The 14,576-nt window shown below is 41.9% G+C and overlaps 1 protein-coding gene across 2 annotated transcripts in view; it reads left to right on the forward strand.

The window, feature by feature from the left end:
• PDSS1 (decaprenyl diphosphate synthase subunit 1) overlaps window positions 1-14,576 on the forward strand; it is a 36,293-nt gene that overhangs the window by 2,696 nt on the left and 19,021 nt on the right. Inside the window, exons 2-5 of one of the 2 annotated variants that reach the window (XM_033100629.1) lie at window positions 2,828-2,892; window positions 3,403-3,523; window positions 6,241-6,371; window positions 14,293-14,434. In XM_033100629.1, the coding sequence (XP_032956520.1) occupies window positions 2,828-2,892; window positions 3,403-3,523; window positions 6,241-6,371; window positions 14,293-14,434 (459 nt within the window). Of the gene's footprint in view, window positions 1-2,827; window positions 2,893-3,402; window positions 3,524-6,238; window positions 6,372-14,207; window positions 14,435-14,576 lie in introns of those variants that run through there. The other variant, XM_033100630.1, reaches the window with a different exon arrangement.

Below are 14,576 nucleotides of genomic sequence, written 5' to 3' on the forward strand. Positions count from 1 at the left end.
TTTAAATTAATCTCAGCAGCTTTCCAGAAGTAGGTATTACCAGAAAGATGTCACAAGGTAACACAGCCAGGCATTTGAACCAAGATCCATCTTCCAAAGACCATGCTTTTAACAACTATTATGCTGCCTGGTGGTTAAGATCACTCTCTTATTAGTTGTGTAATTTTAACTCTTCACCCCAGGTTGGAGGTTAGGTCTCAAACTGAATACATATTATAATAAAATATTGAATTCATATGAATTAATTACCCATGAAAACTGACAAAAGTAGGTTAAGTGTCATATAATGGTAAAATCAAAAGAAGACTATCCCTTTGTTTTTTTGGGACATTGTAATTGCCTGGAACTTCATAAAATGTTCTTACTGGTTTAATGAATATGTAATGCTATGGTGGAAAAAATTGAACTCAGACCGTCTTCCTTGGCCACTGCCTGCCTGGCAAAGTCAAACTTTATTGTCCTTTTAATATGTCTAAAGCAGTATGTGTTCACTAGAGAAAAATCAGAAAATGTAAACAAAAAAAGGAATAAAACAAAAACTCCCACAATCCTATTTATTCCAAAATAACTTTTTAATAGCCTGGTGTATATGCTTTCAAACTCTATCCTCTGTATTTAATGTGTGAGTGTGTGTGTGTGTATGTGTGTGTGTGTGTGTGTATTTCTAGTGGGATCACATAATGCACACAGTCCTGTAAGTGCTTTTTTCTTCTGATATTTCCCCCCTTAGTTCTTCTGGCTGGTCAAATAAATAAAATGACATTAGACAGATTAATAGGAGAAAATGACCAAATTTAAGTATGTGTACATATGGGGGTGCCATAAGAATATGGGACTGCAAAGACCTAATGAAAAAAGGGGCATAGTGGTTTGGGACTTCAAAGAGCAGGAAGGCAATTCATACAGAGACGGAAAAGCAAATATTTGCCAGTCCCGTCTTTAACAATGAAACCCAGAGAAGACTTTGATCAAAGGGGCTTTGCTCGGTTCCCCTGTCTATTACAGCTAGTTCATATTAAACTCTAGTTATCTATGATGACAGCTCACTTCCTAGAGCAGGTCCTCTGAGTTAGAACCAGGGCAGAGGTTCTTTCTGAGTCTTTTTTTTCTTAAAAGTAACCTGTTTACAATAACCCATATCCCAAAGAGGCATATTATGGGGTGGCAAACTCTGCTCCCCTTCAATATACAGTCATAAGCCACTTAACAACTGGGATATGTCCTGAGACATGCATTGTTAGGCGTTTTTGTCTTGAGAAATTCACACAGTGTACTAACACAAACCTAGATGGTGTAGCCTACCAGTGTAATTGTTAATTGTATGTGCTATACTTTTACATGACTCGCGCCAGGATTATTTATTACCAGCATCGGCACAAACACATAACGTCGCAATACAACGTTATAATGGCCACAGCATCACTAGGCAATAGGAATTGTTCAGCTCCATTATAATCTTATGGGACCGTGTTCCTATATGCAGTCTGTCCTTAACCAAAATGGTATGCAGCACGTGCCTATGCTGTATTGTAAACATCTGTACAGATGGTCCGTGACTTACGAAGTTTTGACTTAAGATTTGTCAGCTTTGCAATGGTACAAAAGCCATTCACATTTAGTAGAAACCAGCTAGGCTAAGCTATGATGTTTGGTAGGTGAGGTGTATTAAATGCCTTTATGACTTAGAAATTTCTACTTAATGATGGGTTTATCAGGGTGTAATCCCATCATAAAGCTAGAGCGTCGTCTGTACGTCCAGTTTTCAGACTTGACTTTTCTGAACTTCAGGTTCCCCAGCTGTAGAAAAGCAAATAGTGAAAAAAGCACATGTAAGACTATTACTAATAGAGTGGATTAGTTTTATTTTTCTTATGCTAAATTTATCCTTTTTTTGTCAAAATGCTGTCTTCAAATACTTAGTAAGAACTCTTACCACATTAGATTCGTAGTTTTTGAAATGCTTGTGCCCCTGAATTCTTCAAGATTGGCTGTCTGTGACTTTGGGTCCCCAGTGCCTGTCACAATTCCTGGCCCATAATGGTGCTCAATAATTGTTGGAACTAGTATTTGTCATCACCAGCACTGAGTCTTTTAGAAGTTTGTTGTTCTTGATCTCTGATTAAGTTAATACCGTGTTTCCCAGAAAATAAGCCGTAGTATGATTTTTCCAGATGGCATCCCCTGAACATAAGCCCTAATGCATCTTTTGGAGCAAAAATTAATATAAGACCCGGTCTTATTTTCAGGGAAACACGATATTATCAAAACAAGCTGCTGAGCTTGTTTGCTTTTTAACATTCCTTCTTAAGAAGTACCATTCCTAAGTATACTCAGGGACAATAAATGTAAATTGCCTCCTTAACACTGAAATCTTTTTCCTTCTCACCATCTGGGCTGATGGCTTTGGAATCTTGACTATTCTTTGTTTTAAACCAATGTAAGAATTTAAAAAAATATAAATAACACTAATCTTTACTATTCTCTGACCAGTCTTTGTTAAATGGAAGGAATTGTTTTAAAATTACTTTTCAGATCTGGAAAGATAGATATGAATGTGGAAACTGTAGCTTTCTTTGGGGAAAGGAATAGATTATAGATGTTTTTAATTTTCTTCTTTTTTTATTTATATTATCTGTAATGACAAATACTGCTTTTGTAATAAGGAAAGGAAACTTTATCATTTTTCTAAAGTTGCAATCTACCTATAAATGCACAACTAAAAGATAAAGGTTATATTTATGAATTATGGGAGTTTTCATTTATCTAGTGGTATAAACAAGTTTTTCATGAATATTCTTACAAGTTTCTTAATACTTTTATTTTATAGATATCCTATTTTAATCTTGTGAAGAGTTTAACATCTGCCTTTCCAAATATGTATAGTATATCACGGTAAGTCTATAATCTGTATTGCAACTACTAAAATTATTAGCCAAATTTCCAGTAAATTTCTATTCTAAATTGTGGTTGGCTAGTCCAAAAAATTGAATATGTTGTTTAAATAATTGTTACAGTATCTGCACTGTGTGATCTCTGCCTTTTCAAAAAATGAGAATATAGTAAAATTTAAACTCAACACAGCGCACATGGTTTAGTCTTTCTTTGATTTTGTGGGTTCTCCAGAGCCTAGTTATAAAAATAATCAATTGATGTTTATTTTCATAATAGTAAACTATTATTGTTTAGCAAGAACAGAATTCTGTATGTTTTTCTAAATTATAATGACCTTTATGGATTCGTGCGTAATTTCCAGCAAGTATCTGGGCTTAAATTTTACATTATCTGACTCTACTACGTGTATAAGTGTATGCGTGTGTGTATAATTCTTACTTAAAAATGAAACGATCTCACTTAATAAAATAGCACTCAGACTTACATTGTGTGCATGTGTGCTTGGCCCAGGCTCCATCACACGACGTTGGCTGTGGACTGTTGTAGTAAAACACAGAGTGGTGAGAAATACACCGATCCTTTTAAACTTGGCAGGAGAGACTTGAAAGGTCTGTATGAGGACATTAGAAAGGTAAGATAGTTGTAATGCTGCTGTGAAATAACGTTGAACTCTTAGAATTATGAAAACAGTGCAGGTTTCAGACATGTACAGTGTCATCGCAAACTTGATTTCGTGAATGTCAAGTTTCAGGAGTGCTCGTATCTTGAGCAACTATGGGGCAACATGGAGGACTCAGTACATGTTACCATCCAGAAGGAGGCTGTTGCAGAATTGGGAAACTGAAAACATGGTACAGGTAGCCCCTCCCTGTCCTGTGAATTATCTAACATTTCCTCTCCAATTGCATCACCTGCTCCATGACTGTTGAAACACCGAAGCCTTCCGCGATTCCTGCTGCCGTCTTGCTTATCTAATTCTGAGTGTTAGTGTCAGACTGCACCAAATAGGGCTTTCTTCATTAAACGCTTTTTTCCCCAAAAAGTTTTAGTGGCTCCCAACCTCACACGAATTCTCAGATGCCACCCGGAAGTGTTCATATGCCCCTCGTCAGCTTCCTTCCCCTTTGGAGGTTCTCCACTTTTTCTCCCCAGCTCCCACCCAACTCTGCTGTTTTCACAGCAAAACCACTTCCTGTTTAATAGGCCGGGCAGACCCCATGAAGGAGGAACTCCGTCAAAGCCTGCTCTGTCGCCGTGTACAAACTCATCTGCGCCTGTCTGAGTGCTTGCCTCCGTTCCTCCCACCTCGTGAAGGAAATGTCTCTTGCTTTCCAGAATAGTCCATTTATTTTAGTTAAGCCCCATCCCCTTCTCCGCCTCCCAGTGCCTTAGGAACTGCCCCCACAATGGCCTGTTCTCCTTTATCTGCACTCTCTTTCATGTCTCTTTCTGTCCCTTTTAAGTCAAGGACCGTCCCTTGACCCAATGTCCCCCCTTTCCCTTCCCTTCCATCACAGTATGCTCTACCTCTGTCTTTATTTTGCCCCTCCACGTTCTCGCCACCATAGCACTGTACCTTTCTTTCCAGCTTCTTCTCTAAAACTGCCTTTGCCCAGGTCCTTCTATGAAATCCAATGGACACTTTTTGTTTTTTATCTTCCTTGACTTTTTTGAACGCTGGGCCATGTTGACCACTCCCACCCTGGTTTCTACACTTTCCTGGTTGTCCTCATTCTCAGGCCATCTGTCAGTGTGTCTCCTGTTCCTTTCTATGCCCTTCACCCTACCCCCTTTAATTTTGCCATTCCCTGGGGTTCTGTCAGCCCCTCCTCTGTCTGTGTCCTCAGTTTACCCATTTCCATACTTATGACTCCCAAATAATATCTCTATTCCAGATTGAATTGTCACTCCTAAACCCAAACATATACCTGCTCACGGAAGAGTCCATGACTCTCAAATGTCACATAGCTGAATCTACTTTCTCCTAATTGTCTCTTCTATTTTTCCCATTCATTGAAGGTAACATGCCAGAGGGAGCCTCCACTCATCCCTTTCTTTCCCCCTCCACATCTCCCTAGTCTGTCTCTTGCCTTCAGTCCTACAGCCCTAGGTCCCGCCACCCACAGTTCTGTTGCCATTGTCCTTGCTCTCGTCCTCCCTGTTTCATCCTGAGCCAGAGGGGCCCCTCCGTGACGCCAGGGTAACTGCGGCCTGCACTTACCTCAGGGACAGCACCCATCACACTATTGTGTTTTATTGCCGTTAATGTTTTATTCTCCCCATCTGAACTCGGAGCTCCTTGTAGGCAAGGGGCGGTCTTTTGTATTTTTGTAACCTCGGCGTTTATTACCATACTTAGCACTGAGTCAACCATTTATTTAGTGAATTAATGACTGGCCGGCTGTGTGGTGTTCCCCTGAGCCTGGCTGGGGGTCCTCTAGGTCCATTCTGAGCTCCCACAGCTTCTGGGGGATCAACTCTGATTCATTCCAGTAAATCCTCCAGCAGCAGATGAAACAAACATACCTCCCTCACCTGAAGGCTCTCCCTCCCCTTCACAATCAAAGCCCTACTTATCCTTAATTCCAGGTCAAAGCTTATTGCCATTGTGAAAGGTTGGGGTTTTCTTACTCACACCGATGTCTCCCTTCTTTGAACTTTTAATGTGTTTAATGTACAGCACTGTTCAAGTTACCACTGTATTATTCACTGAGTCTTTCTTTCTAAAAACAACTTTGTCTCCTCAACTCATGTGTAAGGCCCTCACCTCACAGTCAGGCCAGCCACGTCTTACACTTCCTCTGTGGACCTTTGACGTGTCTTTTGCTAGATAAAGACTGAGCCAGACTTCTACTGTGGCGCTTCTCCCCAGCGGCCATCCTGTCGTCCTGTGCCTGAAACACAGCCCAGTTTTGCCCCCTACCCAGGACACCTGCTTCATGGGCTCCGGACAGCCACTGACTCCCACACTTCCCGTCTTTGTCCTCTCCCCTCCGTCTTCCAAGCTGCTAACCAGCCCCTGCTCCTTTCTCTGTCCAGCTGTCACTGACCCAGGGTCCTTGGGCCACCTAATATTTTCCTCCCCTTCGTGCTCTTAGAGTCACTGGGGGCAGGGGCAGTGCGTGCTGTGGCACTTAACGCTGCTTGGAGCCAAGCCACGCATTGCTTGTGGCCCCTTTGCAAGGCAGCCAGGTTTGTGGCCACACCATGTTGGAACGTTTTCCAACTGAGTATTGAATTTCTCAATTAAAATGAATTCACTGAAATCACATCCAAGTTTTGTAGAAGAAATCCTGTTGACTTTCTATGCAATCATGATGCCATATTGACACAGAAACTTTATTTCAGGAACTACTCATATCTGCAACGGAGCTTAAAGAAATGTCTCAATACTACTTTGATGGAAAAGGAAAAGCCTTTCGACCAATTATTGTGGTGCTAATGGCTCGAGCGTGTAATACTCATTATAACAACTCCCGGTGAGTCCTTGACTTTCCCTCCTCTATCGGTTTATATTCAGCATGTCTTCCTTCCCTATGTTACCGTGTAGTTTCCTGTTTAAGGAGTAGCATGTATCTAAGAATTCACTTTGTGATGAATAGATTCTGACTTTGAGTCGCTAAGGTCACTCTGGAGTCTGGTCTGGGCACCTTCCTTTACCCCCTTTTTTATGTCCATGGAAGAACAACTTCATCTACAAATAAGCATTTTAGAACGGAGTTTCAAAGCCAAATGTCATTTTCTCATTCAGAAGTAAAGACTTCCAGGTTGTATGCATACATAATAATCGTTATCCACACAGGCCATTTAGTCCAAAGGTTGATGATTATAAAGTGATAAGCTGTGCCGTGATTCCGGACACCACACCCCCTGAGGTGCCAGTCTTCCTGTGCCATGCCAAAGGGAAGTCTTCTTAAAAGAAGGCATTTTGCCTATGGGTCCTCAACTTTTGTGTTTTGAATATATTTACAATTTTAAAATGTTAAAACTGCAACATTTACTATTAAAGAAAATCTTCAAAGGAAAGCAGATGTACCCATTACCTCCTGCAGCGGTCTTTGTCATCCCCTCTTCCCCTCCTCTCTCGTATTCAATCATGCGATATATAAATAATTTTGTTTTCTGCTTTGTTTACTTACCACTGGTTTTTAAAGTCTTTACCGTGTTACTGAAGTGTCTTCATAGTTGTTATTTTTACATCATGTAGTCAATTGGTGGAAATTCCAGTAGACCATAATGGACTTACACATTTCCCTAGTGTTGAACATTTGTATTATGTTCCCTTTTCTCAATAGATAATACTATTGGTTCAGGAACGCCAAAGATTTGTCAGCACTAAATTTAAGGAACCTGTAAGAAGGAGCATCTTAGTGGTGCTCACCTCTGCCCACCATAGCCGCTGGTGCCCTGGTGCTATGCCCCTCCCTATAGCTCTAACACTTCACCCCAGGCTCAGGGGTGCCTCCCATTCACCCTGAGACTTTCAAAGCGCTCCCAGTCTAGTTTGAACAGGGAGTAACGTCTCTGGCAGTGACCTTTCCACCGTCATCAGTCTTACTTTCACTTCACTTGGAAGGCAGGGCAGCAGAAATGCTCGCTCTAAACCAAGCGAAGTCCATCTCATGTGGTCTAGAGCAGGGGTTCTCTGCGTTGGCACTGCTGACAGTCTGGACCAGCTCATTCTTGTTGGTGGGTGAGGTTGTCCTGTGCACTGTAGGAGGAAGTGGCAGCCCTGGCCTCTACTAGATGCCAGTAGTGCCCACCCCCCCAGATGGTGACAACCAAAAATGTGTCCAGACATTACCAAGTGTCCCCTGCAGAGCAAAATCATCCCTGGTTGAGAACCACTGGTCTAGGGAGAATATGTGTTTGCAGTTTTAATTTCTCAGCTTAATACATAATGCAGTTCGTTGGTCTCAGATAACCCGCAAAGGAAAGTCCTCTGCACTGCTCTAACTACGCTATTATCCTCACAGGTGCGAGTTTTTCAGTTTGCTTAACTGACACTGTATAAACTGTTGGTTGCAGAACACATGGGAGAATATAACACAGGAAAGGCATTGCTAGTTCAAAAAGTGAGTTCAAGAATGCCCTCTCCAGGGACAGAGCTGCAGCATCATTCTCCCTGTTTAAGTGGAGCCTGTGGCCTGCCGAAGGCACACTGCAGAGCTGACCCCAGCTTGGAGCTGGGAGTTGTAATTGTGGCGTGCATTTAGGCGGTACAGTATCCCAGCTCTATTACCCTTCAAGCCCCAATCTTGAGAATAAGAATCTTCCCTAAGGTCCCTTTTGGATCAGCCTCTTCACGGACTAAACATCTAGCTGTTCGTTCCATGCTACTTTAAGCAAGAAGATGGCTTGCAGGGAGAACTTCTGAAGAGCTGGGCCATCTGATTTCGCTTGCTGAGAAAGGCTGAGAACAGTATGGAGCAAAGATAGCTGAAGATTCAGGAGCAGGACCACACGCAGCCTCTGTTTCTGGCCAGTGCCACCAGCGGTCGCCAGAACCCATTCCAGTTCTTCACCGGCTTGCTCATTCATGATGGCTGAACTGAGAGAGACCTGCTTTATCGTTTGACAAAGTTGAACGGCTCCTATCACACACCATTTTCTTGCTTGTGAGATGTGTATTAAATAGGTGACCAGTAATTCTGGAGGGGATTAGAGAAGACAGAATAGAACAGATACTTTAGGAAATAGAGAGAGGAAAAAACGACTTATTGATTTTCTTTTTCCTTTACTCAGCTTTTCAGTCATCCACTAAATGTTCCCTGGGACTTCTTAACTTAAGGCCCATGGGAGTTATGGGGTCTGTGAGTCCTTTAGAATTGTATGCAAAATTCTCTGCGTATTTGCACTTTTCTGGGGAAAAGTATCCATAGCTTATATTTTCAAAGGGCAGTATGGTCCCCAAAAGCTTAAGACCCAATCTTTATTTTTCCTTTCTGTATTCTGATAGCCACAGTCCCTGGGTGGGTGAGGTAGGAATACACACAACAGGTGACTCAGCCTTGAAAGGTCCAGAAAACAGCGTTGTGGTGGGTTCTGGGTTCTGCCCAGGCCTGTTTCCTCCTCTCGCCCCATCAGGAGTGTCCCCAAGGGCACTCCTGAGGAGACATCCTGTACTTTCAGCTTCAGTCTGCCTCCCAGAGAACCCCACCCACAGCAGAGTTCAGCAAAACCCAAACTAGCCTCCACTAAGTATGTCAGGACTGACTCGATCAAACAATCCAGATCAAAAGTGAGCCTTACAGGAAATAGATTTCTGTAAAATTGCTCTACGCGTTGAGTACAACACAGCTGGAGAGTCTAATCTTTTCTCAAACAAGCCGAAGCTATCCTGCTTAGCAACCTCACTGAAGGAAGGGACTCTTACGGACCTTGGCACCATCCGTTCCCTCCCATGTGGCAATCTTCCAGCCCTGATTACTGCCAGTGATTGGGATAACACAGTCACTGCCGTGGTACTGAGCACACAGCTGTTGGTCTTGATTGTGCAAATAGTCAAGAGGTATTGAATCCCACTCGTCCACTTTAAAAAGCTAGACATGCGATTAGATGGTGCAAATTATATCATGCAGTTTTCACATTGGATAATAGGTCAAGAATCCAAGTGTGACAAAAACCTTATCTTCAGAGGAGGTAACGTTTATGAGTCTCGGTAAAGACAAAGGGAATTACAAAAGCCTGCCCTGGGAAGACTGAAACAAAACAGTCATTGCAACTCCAGCCACTGACGATTCTAGAACCATTGGTTTCCATGTGTTCCAAATAATTGAGCTGGCTACTGCTGTCGCTTTTTACAGGATAAGCACGAAGGTTGGTGCCAAAAGAAAGGTTTTTGTCTTACTAGGAGATGGCACTTTTGTTGTGTCCATGCTTACTAAAATGGATCTTGAGGTAAATAAAGTCTATGAGAAGGCGTACCTGCTGAGATGGGGGAGGTTTTGATTACCACGTGGTCTTCCATTTTATTGGTGAGGTCAAACCCAAGCATAAGGAGAATCTCAGTGAGAGCAGGAGGGCCACAGGACATTTGAATGTGCTGTGTGCACCCTCTTCCAGCACCCACCATCACTAAAGGAATCGACTCCTACACTTAGAATTAGCCATGCCCCATTGGAAAAAACCGAGTGCTGCATTGGTCTGTAGCACTGTGGACCCTGTGGGGAAAGCCCCGTGCAGAGCAGCCTGTATAAGCTATAGATCCAAGATAGCGTTGTGGTGGGTTGTTCCCTGTGTATGCAAAGACCCCACACTTAGACGGTGCTTCTTCAGTGGCCAGAAAATAAACAACAGCATGAAACCTGCATCATTTATAATGTTGCTTTGCAGGCATCCATTTTATCTGGAAATAAATCTGAAAATGTACAGGAACTGCTGCTCTTAGATGGCAGTTCTTTTCTCTCGATACTTAAACTGCTAATAAATCCATGATTATTGGGATCAAGCTTCAAGCTATTCCCACCAAAGAGAGACAGACTTCACTCTGAGCCTGGTGTGCTCGTTTGGGTTCATCCAGTCACCAAGGGTAATGACCTGCTAAATCAGTCTGAGCTCACGGGCACCCCTCCTGCATTCTTCCGTTCCGCAAATGGAAGGCACCTTGACGTCATGCCCAATGTGCCAGGAAGGAATACGGGAAAAGGGAACACGATGGCAGTGGCCAGAGACCAAGGCCAGGAAACAGAAATAGAAAGCCGAAGATGAGAGGCAGAGAGGGAGGCATTTTCAGGAACTCCTCCTGCTCCACACCCTTTAAAGGTAGTGCCCAGAATGGATCTTGAAATGGGGAGATTATCCTGGATTATCTGATGGGCCTTAAGTGCCATTGCATGTATTTCTATGAGAGGGAGGCAGAGGGAGATGAGCAGGGAGGTGAGACGATGGCAGTCGGAGTGATGTGGCCACAAGCCAAAGCCTGCCAACAGCCACCAGAAGCTGCAAGGGGTGAGGAAAGCCTTTTGCCCTGGAGCCTCCAGAGGGAGCATGGCCTAGCTGACACCTCGATTTCAGCCCAGTGACTTTTCAGACTTCTGGCCTCTCTGTGAGAGAATGTCTTAAACCACCGAGTTTGTGGTCATTTATCACAGCAGCCACAGGAAGCTAATGCAAACCCTATCATTACATCATATTACCTCTGTGCCAGAAGTGGGGCCTGGTGGGGCTTGTCCATCCTCTAGAGATGCCTCTTCTGGGCCCCCCAGGCCTGACAGAACAGACCAGAGGGTAAATCAGAGCACATTCCACAATCTCAGTAGTTGAAGAATCCAAACTTGTAGCAAATCAAGTCAGTGGCAGATAAAGACAAAATCGATTTGAGTCTGTAAGGTTATATTGTTGCGCATACTGAAACTTGAATATGTGAACTTTTAGCAGGGAAGAACTAGAAAATGCAATCTACATCCTGAGAATTTTCTAGAGAGAGGTAGGGAGAGCGAACTTTGCAATTTCAGCAGTGAGTTTGTTTCGTACTAAACTGATGAAGTTCTATTCACGCCTTTTAAAACTCATAGTGTTGCAAAGGATAAGAGGAAAGTGTCACCTCCCATGATTGTGTTTTTCAGAGCAAGTGAGCCTTGCTGCTCTTTGGCTGTGAAGAGACTCGGGAGGGGCATTGGCATAAGGCCCCAAGTTTCAGGTCATCTTTGGGGCAGGACAGACTCTCATTCCATTAGCCCAGAATTTATAGGCATCAGAACAGTGGATCAGTAAAGGCTGAGCCTGTTCCAAACTCTTCTTAGGAAAAGCTTCCATTCTGGCTTACAGTAAATCAAAATGAATGCCGCCACTAAACAGAGCAGTGTTCCCTAAATTTTGTGTGTCAGAATCACCTGGCATGCTTTTTTTAAATGGAGAGTCCTGAGCCCCACTATTAGATTCTGACTCAGTGTGTCTGAGGCCTCCGCCAGCATTTTCAAGAGTATTGATCCCTATGTGGTGGAGCAGTGGGAGACATTTAAGAAACACTAAGCCTCTCAGAGTTCTAACAAGCAAAGTGAAACACTTATTTTTAGAGTTGTCGGAAGAGACCAACAGAAGAACATTTCAAAATAGAAATAGAGGAGTCGTTCTATTGTTTCATCTGTTTTTGTCTATGCTTGAAACTATTCTTATAGATTTTTTGTTTTTAAATCTGATGAAGAAGAAACACATGCCCTGAGGGCGTGCTGATTGATAGCGTACTCTTGCAGGTGTGAGACACAGAGGGCACGGCCAACCTTCAAGGCTTAGGGCCTCCCTTCTTCGTGCTGTCTCGCCTGTCTGGCTTTTCTTAGCACCTCTCTGAGAAGCTGGGAAAGTGTGGCGGATCTTTCACAGCAGGAAGCAGAAATGGTGCCCAGCTTGTTGAAGGCATGACTCAGATGGGCACTTTGGAGAGTTCATTTTCAAGACGGTGTGAGATTATTTGTAATCTGCAAATTATAGTGATCTGTCCCACCATTTTGCTGTGTGACGGATAAGCAGTGGCGGTATTTTGCAGATATAAGCCGACACACATTGAAACCTAAAATTGTATAGGAAAAAGTACACTAGATAAAATAATAAAGCATCTAAAATGGGATGCTTATTCTATGTAGGGGCTGTGTCACAATGCCAAATAATATTCTAAGCAAGAATCGTGATTTCATCCGTCGAGAATTTAACCATGCAAAATGGCATTTTCATATACATGTAGTCTACAAAATTTAAAAATATTTTAAGAAATCTTTGTTGTTTTACTGTCTTCAAATTACTAAAAACTTTACTTTCTCAGTGAGCACTGCCATTTTATTGCAAGTTCCCGGCGGGAACCCTTGTCTGCTGACAGTTTGTGATAATGGAAGTGATACCCAAGTTTTGAATGCGTGAGAAAGGCTGAGGCCTTCACAGTTGTTGTAAGGTAAATTCTACCACTAACCAGTAGGAAGGGTATATTTTATTAGACTGAAATCCAGCTGAGAAAATATTCTAAAAAATAGCCTTCATATTACAAAACAACTTTGGAAGTCTACATCTTTGCCTCTGTATTCAACTCATATAAGATAGGGCCCAATAAACTTACCTGAAAAATATTTAAGGTCCAAACTTCCTAATACAGCATCTGTATGTGTCTCACTGAGGGACTCAGAAAGCTCTTAGAAGCCATCTGGACCTCCATTTTCTCATTTACAAAAGTGGTTTCATAACATGACTTGTCCCTACCCTCCGTTGCTTTACTTTTTCCTACTTGGAAGAATGTGTTGTGATCTGGATATATTTAGAACTGTTATGATGGTGACATATTAATAAATAATGATCAGCACTTTACGATTGATTTCTGGGCTAAAAGTATTTGGAAGGGTCTGTGGTTTAGCTCTAAAGTAAGAGGAGCGGGCAAGGCATCGTATTATAAAATTATATTTAGAGCAAGATTGGAAGATACTCTCATGCTGATTTAGTGTTTGTAGCTAAATTCCACCATCTCTAATGTAGCTACACTTCATGTTCCATTGTTTTCTGCCAGGTCTGAGGAATCAGAAGGAACACTATCTTTTACAGATGTTCAGAGTTTTTCAAGAAAATGTCATATTTTAGTGCCCCTCTCTCTTTTCTCCACTCAAGAGATAACTTGATGATATTTGAAAAGTAAACTATTGGAGTAAATGAAACATTTGGTTAACATGTGTTTAAGTCAGGCATATGTTTGAGTTCAAAAAATTTACTTGACTATTTCTCCAGTTTGATTTTCTTGAAATTCAGTTTTTAAAAATTTTCATACATGATGGAGATGATAAAAATGGTGATTAAAAAGAAACTGGGGGCATTCCCTTTTAACCGTAAGACTCATTTCTATGTATCTTCTTGAGAGTGTTTATCCTGTAGTTTGTTAAATCTAGGAAATAAAAGTATAAATTTCTAATGTAAAGGTTACGAATTGGAAGAAAGTTTTTACAAAAATTCTGCCTTGGTTATTGAGGTCTTCTTTACTAACCATTTAAGACAGTATGAAACATAGTGATCATTGGTTCTCTTTACACTTTTTTTAGAATGCTTCTCACCTATCTTCCCCATCCACCCTGAAATTTAATTGTAACCTAATTGTAAGCTTGATCAACTGACCAAGACCGACCACTAATATAAGACACAAAGATGATTCTTCAGCCTGATTACCAGACTTCTGCGATATCATCATCTTTTTTGTTCATCATACAACTTCTACTTCTTATCCATAGAACATTGTCTTGGCATAAAACAATATCTTATGCATTTTTAAAATGTTCTCCAAGTGGCTTTGTAGGGAAGCCAAAGTGTTTGTACAGTTTCTCTTAGAGAAATAAAATTCTTTGTCCTAGATCTGATGTCCAGTTTTCACAAGATGATTGCTGAGAAGGTTCTAGGCGGCGTCTCTGTTAAAAAGCATTGCTTTCTGTTAACTAGAGATGTGCAAGCCAGCCAGCGTGCCATAGCCTTAATTGCAGAAATGATCCACACTGCTAGTCTGGTTCACGACGACGTTATCGATGATGCAAGTTCTCGGAGAGGAAAACACACAGTTAATAAGATCTGGGGTGAAAAGAAGGTATGGGTTTTTTTGTGTTTTTTAATCTTGACTATCAAATCACTTGCACTTTGCATTGCATTTATTTTTCAGATTTGTCTTATTTGAAAAATTATGCTTCCCGGGGCGGCCCATTAGCTCAGTTGGTTAGAGCGTGATACTG

Source organism: Rhinolophus ferrumequinum, assembly GCF_004115265.2.
Source record: "Rhinolophus ferrumequinum isolate MPI-CBG mRhiFer1 chromosome 5 unlocalized genomic scaffold, mRhiFer1_v1.p scaffold_110_arrow_ctg1, whole genome shotgun sequence".
NCBI classification, from domain to species: Eukaryota; Metazoa; Chordata; class Mammalia; order Chiroptera; family Rhinolophidae; genus Rhinolophus; species Rhinolophus ferrumequinum.